Source organism: Tyto alba, unplaced genomic scaffold (genome assembly GCF_018691265.1).
Source record: "Tyto alba isolate M040663 unplaced genomic scaffold, T.alba_DEE_v4.0 Super-Scaffold_28, whole genome shotgun sequence".
NCBI classification, from domain to species: Eukaryota; Metazoa; Chordata; class Aves; order Strigiformes; family Tytonidae; genus Tyto; species Tyto alba.
The window spans coordinates 8,577,299-8,590,753 of NW_024881302.1; the positions used below are offsets into that span (position 1 = coordinate 8,577,299).

General features: G+C 37.1%; 2 protein-coding genes across 2 annotated transcripts in view; one reads left to right on the top strand and one right to left on the bottom strand.

Annotated features, from left to right (window-relative positions):
* The window catches only part of LMTK2 (lemur tyrosine kinase 2), a 106,156-nt gene that overhangs the window by 70,879 nt on the left and 21,822 nt on the right, over positions 1-13,455 (bottom strand). The window lies entirely within an intron of this gene.
* Positions 6,949-12,435, top strand: LOC104362590 (parvalbumin, thymic). The gene is made up of 5 exons (XM_009968914.2): positions 6,949-7,011; positions 8,781-8,848; positions 9,657-9,789; positions 10,056-10,165; positions 11,468-12,435. Exons 2-5 carry the CDS (start codon positions 8,788-8,790, stop codon positions 11,491-11,493), a joined length of 330 nt encoding a protein of 109 aa, XP_009967216.2. The 5' UTR covers positions 6,949-7,011; positions 8,781-8,787; the 3' UTR covers positions 11,494-12,435.

Genomic DNA, 13,455 nt, shown 5'->3' on the forward strand with positions numbered 1-13,455 from the left:
GTATTCTGCAAGTAAAGGTGATTACAGATGTTCAGGCACATGCCCCAGATCAGCAGGTCACTCCCATGTAGGAAGTCACTCTCCCCCAGATCCATCAGAGTTCCTGCTCATTAGAATGCTCCCTAGACTAGCTGAGTCAAAGTGGAACGGATTGACAAAGATTAAGCTGATCACATCAGCTTCCTGCATCCATAAAGGTACTGACATAACTGCTTACAGATATTTATATTTAAGAATGGTGTCCTTATATACCAACTTCAAGAATGCTTAGAACAACTTTCAAACATTATTCAATGGATGCTTCTCTATCTCTTTTGTAATACCTACATATTTAATAGAAAAATATGCATGGTTACCCAAGTACTCATGAACATTAAACCATGTCTAACTTTGCGTTTTTCTCCAAAGCATGACTTGAATTCTTCTACTAGTTCTAATAATGCATACACTTTAATTCCCATGCCAAAAAATTCCATCATTCATAACCAGAAGCATTCATAATTTAAATTACTGTCTCTGCTGTTGATGACACCATCAATTACAAGGTTATGTGATGGGGAAGATCTTCTGCACTGATTAGCATGCATTTTTCAACATCGTTGTTAAGTAAAGTTTTATATAGCTGTAACTTTCAGGAAATAGCTGGGATTTGGTATTCTGAAATTACCTTATCATGGTATTCTGAGATAACAGCTTTGGAGCACTGCTTAGTAAAGGCTTCACATTTCATATGATAATCAAATTTCAGTAACATCACATTGTGCACAGAACTAATTAACATTCCAGCAAAAATTGTAAGTGCCAAGTTTTGCCCAGAACTACAGCTTGTACAGCCCAGCTCAGCATTGTGTAGGACATACAATACATTTGCAAAACGGTCTTACTTTTTGAATTCAGCAAAGCACTTAAGCATATATTCTGCTTAACACCTGCTTCCATCCACCTCTACTCATAAAAGGACAAGCCAATATAGAGAATTCAGGAATCAGCAAGATACCTTCTGCTCTCACCTTCTGGTTTTTCAGATCTGGAGGTTGCTATACAGTATATCTAAATGCAAAAGTTAAAAAATAATGAGTCAGATCCTTCAAAAACTGTAAGATTGATCCAAGAATCACAAGAGTTTTGTTCACCTATTTGTTATCTATGTATTATAATGCTACTCTTGTGAGTTGTCTCAGAGAACAATAGATGCAGTCAAGCATGTCCCCATCTACCGCTGACGGGCCCCATCTTGTGCGAGCAAGAGCTCGTGGTTGATTTCTGAACAGTTCAAGGACATTTTCTGCTATAACAGCTAAGCAGTCACAGCCAGACTTGAATTTCTGGCCTGCTGCCCTAGAGATTCACCTAGCCTTCTCCTCCTGAAGTTTCCAGTTTAGTAAAATTCCTTTGAAAATTTATCCCTTTAGGAAAGTGCAATCAGTGCTATAATTCAGCTCAGATGGAGGCCATTACAATTCAAGGAAAGACTGTTATGTGAATTCATCACTAGAATACAAAAAAATTATTTTTTCATTCAGAGCAACAGATCTGAAGTGATTTACTTTACACCTGACTGCAGCAATTTGCTAATAGGATCCATAGTGATTATAATGCAGTTTGTCCACAGATGAGTAAGAAAAGCTCACATTTTCTGACTGTGATGTTCTATACTATACAATAGAGCTTGAGATCACTGGACTGTCTGGACACTGGTATTACTCAGGAACTGCAGCATAAATGAAGCACTGTATAGGAAGAACAATGCCCGCTTCTGTCTTTTCATCCCACTGATCCTTTAAATATTTGAACAGTGGAATTGCTTTATTGATGCACCATTTGATTAAACCAGGATTAGCTCTCAAATGCTCAATGAATTCCTGTTAGTAAAGACTTAATAATTTCATATCCGATGCCATTACGTCTCTAGTACCAATTTCCATATTAAATCAGTTTACTTTTCTATAGTCCTTATTCTAATTATTGTCAGTGTTGTTGACAATGTCTAATGAGGGATGAAGAAATGCTTCTGAGTTCTTGAGTCCAGGTGTGTGCCCTGGAGACATGAACTCCACATTTGGACAATACCCAAACACACATCAGCCCCTTATCATGCTCTAGTTTCCATAGAAGACAAGCCCAAACACACAGGCTGGACTGGAGCTGTCACAAGTTTTGACCGTTTCCTGATCTCAGCAAATGGAGGAGCAGAAAGTTAAGTCACACCTCACTGGGCACCTATAAATCAGATTGGGTGTGGGTTTTGTGCACAGGAAAAACATCTCTAAGAGTCAATTTTATGTCAGTTAGCATTTTTTTTTTTTGAAACCCATATATCCTTGAAATATATATATATATCTCATTGACAAGAACTCTGCCAGAAAAAACAAAAGCACTGCTTTATTCAGCAATATCAGTACCAGATTATTTCACACTCCTGCAATTACATAACTGCAAGGAGTTGTTTCTGTTTATAGTAGGATACACTGTTTACACAGTGTGATAAGGCCTATACAAGAATATACAGACAGGATCAAAAACATCTGAGTTAATTTCAAACATATCTGTATTTGAAAGCTTGCTGAAACTGATGAGTATTTATAGTGCTTATAAACCACAGTCAGAGAGCAGGACTGCACTGGGCTATGCAGTGTAAACACACAGACTAATGTTACCATTCCTGTAACAAGGATTCTCTTTAGGGATGTTACCAGATGGGAGTTGAAGAACACAGCTCAAGAACAGAATATAGTAATCAAATATTGAATAGAACTTCTGTTCTCAGCATATTTCTACACTTCCAACTTAGCTAGAGAAGATAGCCTTGACAAAACTGATTTTATTTTCTACTTAGAAAACATGATTATCCCACACATACCTTCTTATTTGCAATTTTATTAGGATACTTCCAAAAACAGTGAGCTCTTTGCTTCATAATTAAAACAGTAAAATTAATTATTCTGTAGGCTTTCTGACACTTCCTGCATGTAATTTTTAAACTACGGACAGAGTAATCTGGAGGTTAAAGTATTTTGTCCATTTATGAATGATTGTATCAGATTTAAGAGACCTAGGAATTCACCATTTCAGAAATCATTCTGTGTCAATTTCTTCCTTAAAAATAAAAAATCCTTTTTCTTTCTGCACCAATACATGAACATTTTCAGAAAGAAACAGAAATTGAAGTGAACTGGAAAGTCTGAATTAAGAAACAAAAATCTCAAGTGACAGCTTGAGAAATCACATAGATTTTATATCTGGTCCATAGTTCTTTGAAATTTTGGAATCAGAATTCAAACTCTCTCTTGCAAATTTCAGTTATGAATAACCAGAAATTGTCTGATTTATGTAAACAAGCTAATTGACTTAAAAATTATGCTTTATGCATGTAAGAAAAATATGACTGAAGAAATTTTGTGAATTAGCATGTTAGAGAGCACTTGTAGTTGAAAAGTTACATTGTAAATTCTTAGAATCTCTGAAAAGCTACCTCAGAGGTTGAAGCCACTTGACACTAGAATGATAGCTGGTGAAAAATAAATTACTTAATTTTTGCGATTCATTCGAGTTCGCAACAATAAACAGATGCTACTTGGTATATTTCCCATGTACAGCTTCCTCACCCCATAGCAAGTGTCTTAGCATTTTTCTTTTTCAGCATTTTACTGTGGGGTAGTTACGAGCTGTCTACAGATATTAGATTAAGTAATATAAACCTAAAACCACTCACAAATATTTCCAGATCACTCCAAGAGTTATGTTCCTCAAATGACAGAAGGGTGACGCACTAATACAATTACACTAAATTACATGAATACAATTTCTTTGATCTCATATATTCCCAAAGCAAATTACAAGCTGAATGGATATTCCACTTTCACTATTCCCATGTCATTTAACAATAGGTTAAACACATTATATAAGGTGATTTCTAGTCCTTGACTGGTGACTATAGATATCCCTATCATAAGCATTCAGGAAAAATGATCTCAGGCATGTACAAGGGTAGCAAATCACTCTTATTTAAATTAAAGTAGGTATTCACAACTGTTTAATATATCGTTATTCTGTTGCACACATGATTCACGTCAGCACTCCAAGAATGACAAGAATATATTATAGAACAATCATAGAACTTACGATGACTTAATATATAGTTTTTCAATCTGGGGAGGTAACTTCAAGTGTTAGAAGACTTAAGACTGAAAATAGGAAGAATAAGACAACAAGAGAGCAGCATTCCATTACAGTGTCCTCTAGAAGGCAATGAGACTCTAGCAAAGTGAAATGCTCAAATCCCTGGGTTTAAAACTTTTTAATGGTAAGCTGACAAGCTGAAAGGGATATATTTTCCTTACTTTTTAATACTTCCCCAGTTCATCTCCTTGCCAAGTTGGATGACAGCTGGAAAGTTACTAACAGTATTTGATTTAAGAAAGTAAAAATGGCCAGACAGATGTTTTTACAATCTCTAATGTAGGGCTTGAAAATAAAATGTTGGAGGCTGGTTGTAAATAGAGTTACATGATCCTTATGCATTTTACCCTGCCAGCCAGTGCATGTGTTCTGGATCTCTAGTGCCTCCATTCTCACTGCAAAAGTGACTCCAAAATTTGCTGGAGTCTGAACGCAGCTCTACTGACTACAGCCATAAATCATTTGACGTTCATGCTTTATCCTTAAAATTTCTGAGAACAAAAGGCATCATCTTCTTAAAGCCTCTTAGAAAACAAAGCACACTTTTAAAGAATGCATCCTTATGTGATTCACATACAAAAGTTCAAACTAACGGCAACAGTCCACAGCCATCAAGGGAAATAATAGCAATCGATGCTATTTTTAAAGGGAAGAGTGGGGGCGAGGGGTTAACATATGTGGAATTAGCTCTGGGCAAAATGAGAAGCCATTGCATCTAAAATCAAATGCATTCTCTGAAACAGACACCAGTGACCAAATTCCCATGTAGACTCCTGCAGTCCAAGAGTTTCAGCAGAATTTGGCCTTCCTCTTAACTTAGCTTCATTAGGTCATATCATGCCATCAGTTTTTATGTTGGATGCCCTACTTACTTCACATCAGTTGTTGGCACTATGTAGGCAATTTTCCGAATTGGAGGGGGAGAAAAAGATGGTGTGTGCACAAGGGAGAGGCATTTTTTTCCCATGTAGAATAAAAGTAATTTCTTAGAAGAGTTTGAGGGGGGAAAGTGATATTTGTATCGCTTCTACCAGATGTCACCAGTGGCAACAAGAGCCAGTATTAAATATCTATCCATCAAATTCTTCTTGAAATTTTTCAGCGTCAGCTGGTCAACAACTCATTGAGAAAACTGGGAAGGCTGAAATCTCCACAGCCATTCTTCACCAGTGTTTTTTCCCATCACAAGAACTATCTGTGTCTGAAACTTTTGCATGGAGGACAGACATTCAGAATTTGTAAAAAGAAAAAAAACCTTGTAGCAAGTAGTAATTTTTCTTATTTTTAAGAAATTTTCAAATTTTCCTATTTTAAATTTTTCTTATATTTATATACAGTAAGTGAAATAATACCCCCTCCACACACAGTATCTTTTGCAATAGTCTTTTGTTGCTTTTTCATCAGCTGCTGTCAGCGTTGGATGCACTCAGGTCTTGTAGGTTCTCCATCTGCCACTTTTTCTGCCTCATACTATGATTTATTAGTGGTTGGTTTCAGCGCTTGGCTAGGTTTGCCTTCCATCTTACAGGGAAATGCCTTGGAAAAAAGATGCCTTGATACAGTCTCTGACATTAAGACATACTCTGCACTGTCACCTCTTTCTGTGCCACCACCTCAAGCTGCAATGCCAATTGCACTGTCATCTGACATCCCTTACCCTGGCCATAATGCCATCTTGTGCTGTCCTCCATATGACTTGTCTTTCACTGTTCTGCTGCTTCAAGCCACAGGTGAGATCCAAGCTGACAGGCTCCTCACCCAGTTAGGCTACGATGTTCATGAAAACTGAGATGATCAAATTGTTCCTATGCTATTATGAATAAATAGATAAATAAGTAAATAATGTAACTAGCAGAAAGGAATACTTGGAAACAGTGCTGGCCAAAATATTTTTAAAAAATAATCACTTCTCTACAAGACATCAGAAGGCTACAAAATTGCAAAGATACTCTTCAAGTATTGTTTCCTGCAGCAATGCTGCTACCGGAATTTTTTTCTCTATTCTGAAAGCAAAGATCCTTCATGCAGGGCTCAGGGGCTTCTGTCTTAGAGACAGCTGGGTAGATCACAACCCCTTTGCTTCATACGTACATGACTAAACAGGATGTCAGAACCTTGCAGAATTGTAAGATTTTCTCTGGAAACATACCAGACGAAATGCCCTCCCCCAGCCAACTGTTCCAATGGATTGACATAATATTATTTTACCTCCTGTAGCAACAAATTGACTGTGTGGAGTTTTTTTGAAAACAACAAACCAGACATTCTGGGACACAACATGACTATTATTTTCCCTAAATGGTTTGCTATACAAACAATATTTGAACATGGTACTTTTATTTTTTTTGTGTGTGTTTAGTGCTCTGATGATGAAACTATCACATGTAGTGTCTACAGAGAAGATAAGTTATCACATTTAAACATTCATTAAAGGCATCTCTTCAGAAGTTAGTAGTGCTTTATTTCATCTGACTCTTTGGATCACGCATATCAGATATTGGGGGGGGTTTCCTGACCTACATCATATGGAAAAGTTGTTTTCTGCCTAAATCGAAAGAAATTTAATATGACTGTCCTTTTCGCCTATCTGGCCACTTATCTTGTTTCGTTTGCAAATATCATATGTATTCTCTTGAGATAAAAATAGTGCAAGATGATTAGTTAGGCAAGTTCATTTGACACCACTCACCCTTCGTGACGCTGAAATCTAAAATCTGTATATGGTATACAACTTAAAGTATATATATGCAAGCTCAGCTCTGCTGGAGACACACAGCAAGTACGTTCCTCCCAACCAGATTGCTTCCTTATCCAGCCAAGAAGACCACAAAGGTAAGCTGATTAGATCCCCTGCTTTCAGAAAAAGAAACACAAAAGCAAAATGCTCCCTAAATAGAAAGAGCCTATGCAATTAAATAACTATTCTTATATCAGCTTCCAGTATGTCCTATCTTTACAAGCTAACATAGAATAGAATCAGCATTCAGATCACAGGATGGAAAAACGACAGGACTAATGTCCCTTGTAAAAAATGCCACAATTTTTAGGTTTTCCTTCAACTCTTCCCCATTTTTAATCCTGTCAACAGTGAGAATTAGGTGAATAGCAGAGCTCCAAATTACCTTGCCTAGTACTGAGAGGGGGAAGTACTTTGCACAAGAAGCCACTGGGACAAAACAATTGCAAGCAAAACAAAAGTAACTCATCTGCCTTAGGTGGAGAAGTACCCATTGCCATCTGCGTGAATTTGTCCCATTGTGTCCTTACACCTCCTGAGATATTCAGAAAGGGACTGAGATGATTGACAATTTCCTCTGCTGCAAACCAACAGCCATTTCGTATTTTAGGCAAAGTTTAAACTTGTGTGTAGATCTCAAACCAGCGCACTGACTATAAATGGTTACCAGCATCGATTTCCTTCTCATGAATGCTGCTTTCCATGCTTAGACAGGAAGAATGATGTTGCTGAAGATCAGTTAGGGATTCATGAAAAGGTATTTCTGTTCTCTTGTGGCTTTCACGAAAAACTTTTCAATGACTTAGTTCCCCTTCCTTCATTAACATGAAGCTAGTCTACTATGATGTCTCATGTTTTAAACTGTAACCAGTCTGCACTGGTGTGTGCAGTTTACCAAACTGTAAATGCATTGGTGCTATGTTCACACTAAAAAATTGACTAGAAATTCAGACCTTGTAGCATTTTCTTAAGTGATATATATTACGTTGGCAAACTACTGCAGCTGTTGATGGCTGAATGGGACAAAGTATCTTTTGTCAAATGCTGCTGTGTCAGAAGAAAATGCCTCCTCCACTCTACTAGGAATGAATATTAAGTCTCAATATCTCTGTTCTAAGCACATCAATATACTGAAATGCCAAAATCTGGATTAAAAATCTGGTTTATTTTCACCTACATGGAATTTAAACAAAAACAAAAAATTCCAACATATTTCATAAAACTTTTTTAGAAAGCTATCATGAAATGTAGTCTTTTATTGATGCAGCAGCCCAGCAAGCCAAATTTATAATGTAGTTACATTTATTGTTGCAACTAAACAGAGGAGGAACTTACTCTCCAAATCTAGATTTCCTTGAAATAAGTAAAATTATTACTTATTCTACACTATTATTTTAATTCTTTGGAAATATCACTACAATTATTGATAGTACTACTAGATTTTTAAAATTCCAATTACATTTATTCCAGATAGAGTCCTAAGGGACATATTGAGCCTTATCTTTTAGGTATGATGTAAATATATGCCTATTTCAATTTAGTAATAACCCACCTCCAGGAAAACCCACACAGAAGTCATTAAGTTTTGTGGTGCTAGACACCTTTGATTTGCTCTCCCAGTGCAGTACAGGCATCAGATCTTCCTGAAGCCCCACACTCCCGCATGCAGAATTCTTCCCTTATTACCCAGATTTAAGTGGAAGCACCTGCTGCAGACATCTGTTACAGTATGCTCCACTTACAATTAGATGAATAATGTCTCCCCTATCATATACTGTCACACCATCAACTTCAAATAGAGCCATGAAAGAGGTAGAGAAGTCATTTTAATGACTAAGTAGCTCACATTTAATTTATTTTACAGTTCAACAATGGCCATCACTGACATCCTTTCTGCTAAAGACATTGAGTCTGCTCTCTCCAGCTGCCAGGGTAAGGAATGGTCTCTCTGCAGCCAGAAGATGCATATCATTTTTATGTCTTAAGATGACATGCCTATCATTTTTCCCTTAGATTCCTTCCCCGTGAGATCTCTTTCTAGCTACAATACAGTATAGCCCCTTGAATTCAGAAAGTCTCACAAGTGGTTATTTGGTGGGTGACGTTCCCCAAAACACAGAGCAGCAGTTAAAGGACCATAGTTTCTGTTAAGGCAGGCTTAACTCTAAACTCTGTCAATTTTTAAACCTGCCAAAGACTTATGTTAAAATAGTTAGCCTTTTCCTACAAAATGTTAAAAAAAGCCTCAGCTTGCAGAATCAAAGTGTCATTTGTGAAGCAATGACTTGTCTCAGTTCTCTTATGAGTTCCTTGGCAAGATCAAGCCAATTTTCCAAATGCTCAAAGAGCTAGTTTGACTGTAAATTACTTTTCTACCAAATCCTTCACTAAAGTAAGGACTAAGTGAATATACAGTAAGAATTATAGATGTTGGTGTGTAAGCCAAAGTAGCACCCTCTAAATATTTATTATTAATTGCATGTGACACATTGCATAAATCCTGATTTAGCAGAATGTGCACTGCAGCAGAAAACTTCAAACTGGCTGAAAGGATACATGACCACAGGCACAGAGTGATTAAGGGAAATTATCCACTGTATCTTCTCTTTTTTGCTCCACTGGGGAACAAGAGGAAGAGAGGCAGACTGACGCTTAAGAAAAGGCATACATACTCCTAAGGAATACATACAGTAATAGCAACTTCAAGGTAAAATATTTAAACAACTTCTGTTTCTTCCAGCTGATGATTCCTTCAACTACAAGTCTTTCTTCTCCACGGTTGGTTTAACCACCAAAACTCCTGATCAGATAAAGAAAGTTTTTGGAATCCTTGATCAGGACAAGAGTGGTTTCATTGAAGAAGAAGAGCTTCAGTAAGTACTGTTCAGCTGCTGTGTTTCTTTACATCATGTAAACTTTTGAACTTGCTTGGTGTCCTAGAAGAAACTTGCTGTTATTTTAAAAATAAAAAAAATTCCTTGTCTCTCCTTGAATCTGTGTGGATTTCCTCAGATAACCACAGCAGACATTACCTTATGGGGTTTTTGGCATGGGTTTAAGGAAACCAGAAATACCAATATGCCAAAGACATTTCCAAGAATAAAACTCAAGCACAGTACTCTACCCCGTTCTATTTCAGGCTGTTTCTGAAGAATTTCTCTTCAAGTGCCAGAGTCCTCACCTCCGCAGAGACCAAGGCTTTTCTGGCTGCAGGTGACACTGATGGTGATGGCAAAATTGGAGTGGAAGGTAAGATCTTTGGAAACTTAATAAAATTTCTGTTTTAAAATGCATGTGTTTAGGGCTGTATTTAAACTGTGTCATGAAGAATACATCCAAGTACTTTGGCCTGGTATTTTCTGCCACAATTTTTATTCTAGTGAATACTCCTTTACTGTCATAGCTTTATTCCCACTTGGTCTCTGTTGCAGCAACAGCATATTTAGGTCCAGTGTAGAGCCTGTTCTTCCAACCAATAATAACAGCTTTGGGGTTAATTCTGCCATGTGTCTGATCCATAGTGTGTCAGATATTTCAAACATACTGAACACCTATTAATTCTTTGAATTTCCATTTCATCAGTGGATGCTCTACACTTCTGGCCATGTGACACTTTCATTTTTAAACACACTTCCACCTACATAAATTTATTTCTTCATCTACCACTATCAAACATTAGCCAATATTACTGAGTGGTTAATTCAGTACTGTAAAATAAGACTGGTATTGTTTTTCAAGGCTAGAACTGCTGCAATGCAGCACAGAATTTTGTGCTGGAAGATTATCTGATAAATTCAAATTTCACTGGGCAGTCCTCCTATGAGAAATTAAATCAAATTCCTAAAGAAAATCTCACAGAGATGATGTGAACTGGCCAGGATATTTCTTTTAGAAATTGCAGCAAGGGAAAATAGGACATTATGCATCATATATTAGAGATGAAGTCACTGAAAACAGGGCTGTCTCATCTGAACTAGGACAGGTGGCAATAACTCTAACAGACACACGTGCTAATCTTAGCCAGGGTTTGGGAGGAGATATATACTGTTGAAGGAATTTGCTTTAGCAGCAGCTTTTGCAGCTTCTGTTTATGAGCCCCAAATAGGGCATTATATTATGCAGATCTTAGCCCTTAACTGTTGAATCTCCCATTCTGAAATAACATCACTACTGATAGTTTTTCTGTGGGATAACAAAACCAAAAATCCCTCATATTGAAAGCTACAGGCTCAACCTAATTCACTCTCTGCTTCCTTGGCTATTATCAGAGTTTGTAATGGGTTAAAGATAGTTTACCTTTAACTCAGGATTTCCCACAAATATGAATTTACCGACACACTCCTCCTCTCTGCAATTACTCTTTTTAAAGAGTGAAAAATCTGTTACGCCCCCAGAATCCCAGTTTAGCAGTAGCTTGTGCAGTGTTAAAATAACTTTGGGAGCCCTCCATGACTAGGAGTTTAAGTAATTTTTATTTATCTTTTCTACACAGGTTAAGAACCATTTTCATCTAGTTTTATTCCCTGCCTTTCTTCTTTTCTTCCTTGACAGAATTCCAATCTCTGGTGAAGGCATAAGCAGCATTAGACCAAAGGCAACCTTGGACTGACTCTTCCAATTACCTTGTCCAACAAGCACTTCGCACTCAGCATGTGTTTGTACATTTTTATATCGTTTCAGGCATTAACAATTCCCCATACATCAAGTTCACACAGAGGATTGCTGAGAAGTCTGGCAACATAGAGATGTTTTGGTCACATGGTATTGTTACCTTTCCATTGTAAAGAAGGCACTTTGTGATTTTCAACCACTCATAATGTTGAAATTGTGGCTGGAAGAGGGGAGGAAGAAAAAAACATTTTAAAAACCCCACAACTTGGGGGGAAAAAGCTGCTTTTTAAATTTTGTTTAGATTTTCCATCCTCATACTTGACCATGCTGACTCGCCAGACACAGTTTTGGTGATCTTAAACAATATGACATCTTTTAAGGCTTAATTGTTTCCTTGAGATTTATTTCTGCTTAATTCTCTGATCCTTGAGGAAGAGCAATGCTAACAAGATAGCTAAAAATAATTTATAGTATGTCACAACCCTGAGAATATGAGAAAAAAGTTTAAGAGGAGTTGACACATAGCTCAAAGCATGAAATAAGTTTGTGGGTAATTTTACAAAATGAAGTACCAGGCTACAGCATGTATAATCAAAAAGTGTTTATGGCCTAAAATGTAACTCTCCCTTAAGAAGATTTATCTTTCATGAAATCTAAGACAGCTGTGAGATAGAGGAGAAGGGTCTAATCCCAACTCTGACACTGTCACAAGTTACAGTCCCCTGACAACATGGGCCACACACCTGGAGGTTTTCCTGTGAATCATGAATATGTTGCTTATTATCTCTTAATATGTACAAAACAGTAATACTTTGCCACATTTGTGAATTTCTGTGCTTCCTACAGATGAAACAACAGCCATTATTGCTGTTTGATTACCTTAAAGCTCTGTAACATTGCAAACTAATGGCCATTACTCAATTCTTTCATTATATGAGTAATCATCTATATAATCCATAACATCAGCAATTCTCTCAAGTCTGAAAGTTACTAAGAACTAGTCTTTCCTTTGACAAGTGTCTTACAGGATTTAGAGCTAGTGATAGCATCGTCTTCATTAATGGACAAAGTAAATCATGGTTAAAGGCAGAGCTCAATAGACTGAGTAGATATGTGCATTTCTGGCTGAGTGGGTTGGAAATTTCCCCACCAACATTTAGTTGTTTCCTTTCTTATCTACCACGATGTGGTTGCATCTCACAAGCAGACTGTCATTCTAATACTCCCTGCTGAAACTGGATGATAATTATAACATAATTTGGCAGCTGTTTCGAAGAAGAGCAGAAACAAAGCCTTCTGGAACTTTTATGTAACATTCAATGTTGGCATTTCCATGAATTGCGAGATGATTATGTGAGGCAAGTACAGCTCACTCATACCCAGGCATGTAAGAGAGCTGTTCGGCAGATTTAAGATGGCTAATGCAAAAGAGGAATTCTAGCAATCACACTCACTGAAGCTTTGGCAGAATTGTAATGAATATAAATCCTAATTCTATCCTCCCTGCCTTTGATGTTAAATCTGGGCTTAAATTATAGCTGCTGTTAATTGCAGCACTGAAATATTTTGCATAATGATGAGACTCTGTTGGTTCCTTTTACCTTATTCATTTTCCTATCTGCTGAAGAAAAAAGCACAAAGCAATCCAGATCTTCAGCAATATGCAGATGTAATATATACATTAGCTCTTCACACTGCTAATCACTAAAATATCATGTCACTAGTTCATAAGCAGATGGCACACACAATACCATAAGTGACAGACCTCATGCTGCATTCCTTGCATGTCTGTAAGTCTCATGTGGAACGCAAGAAATGCAAGACTACATAGTGGTCTATCCTGTATTCTAGAGATGTTAAACAACTGCACATCACTGCCTTCTGTTGTCATGAGGGGGAATTAAGTGCTTCTGAGAATCAGGCAATTC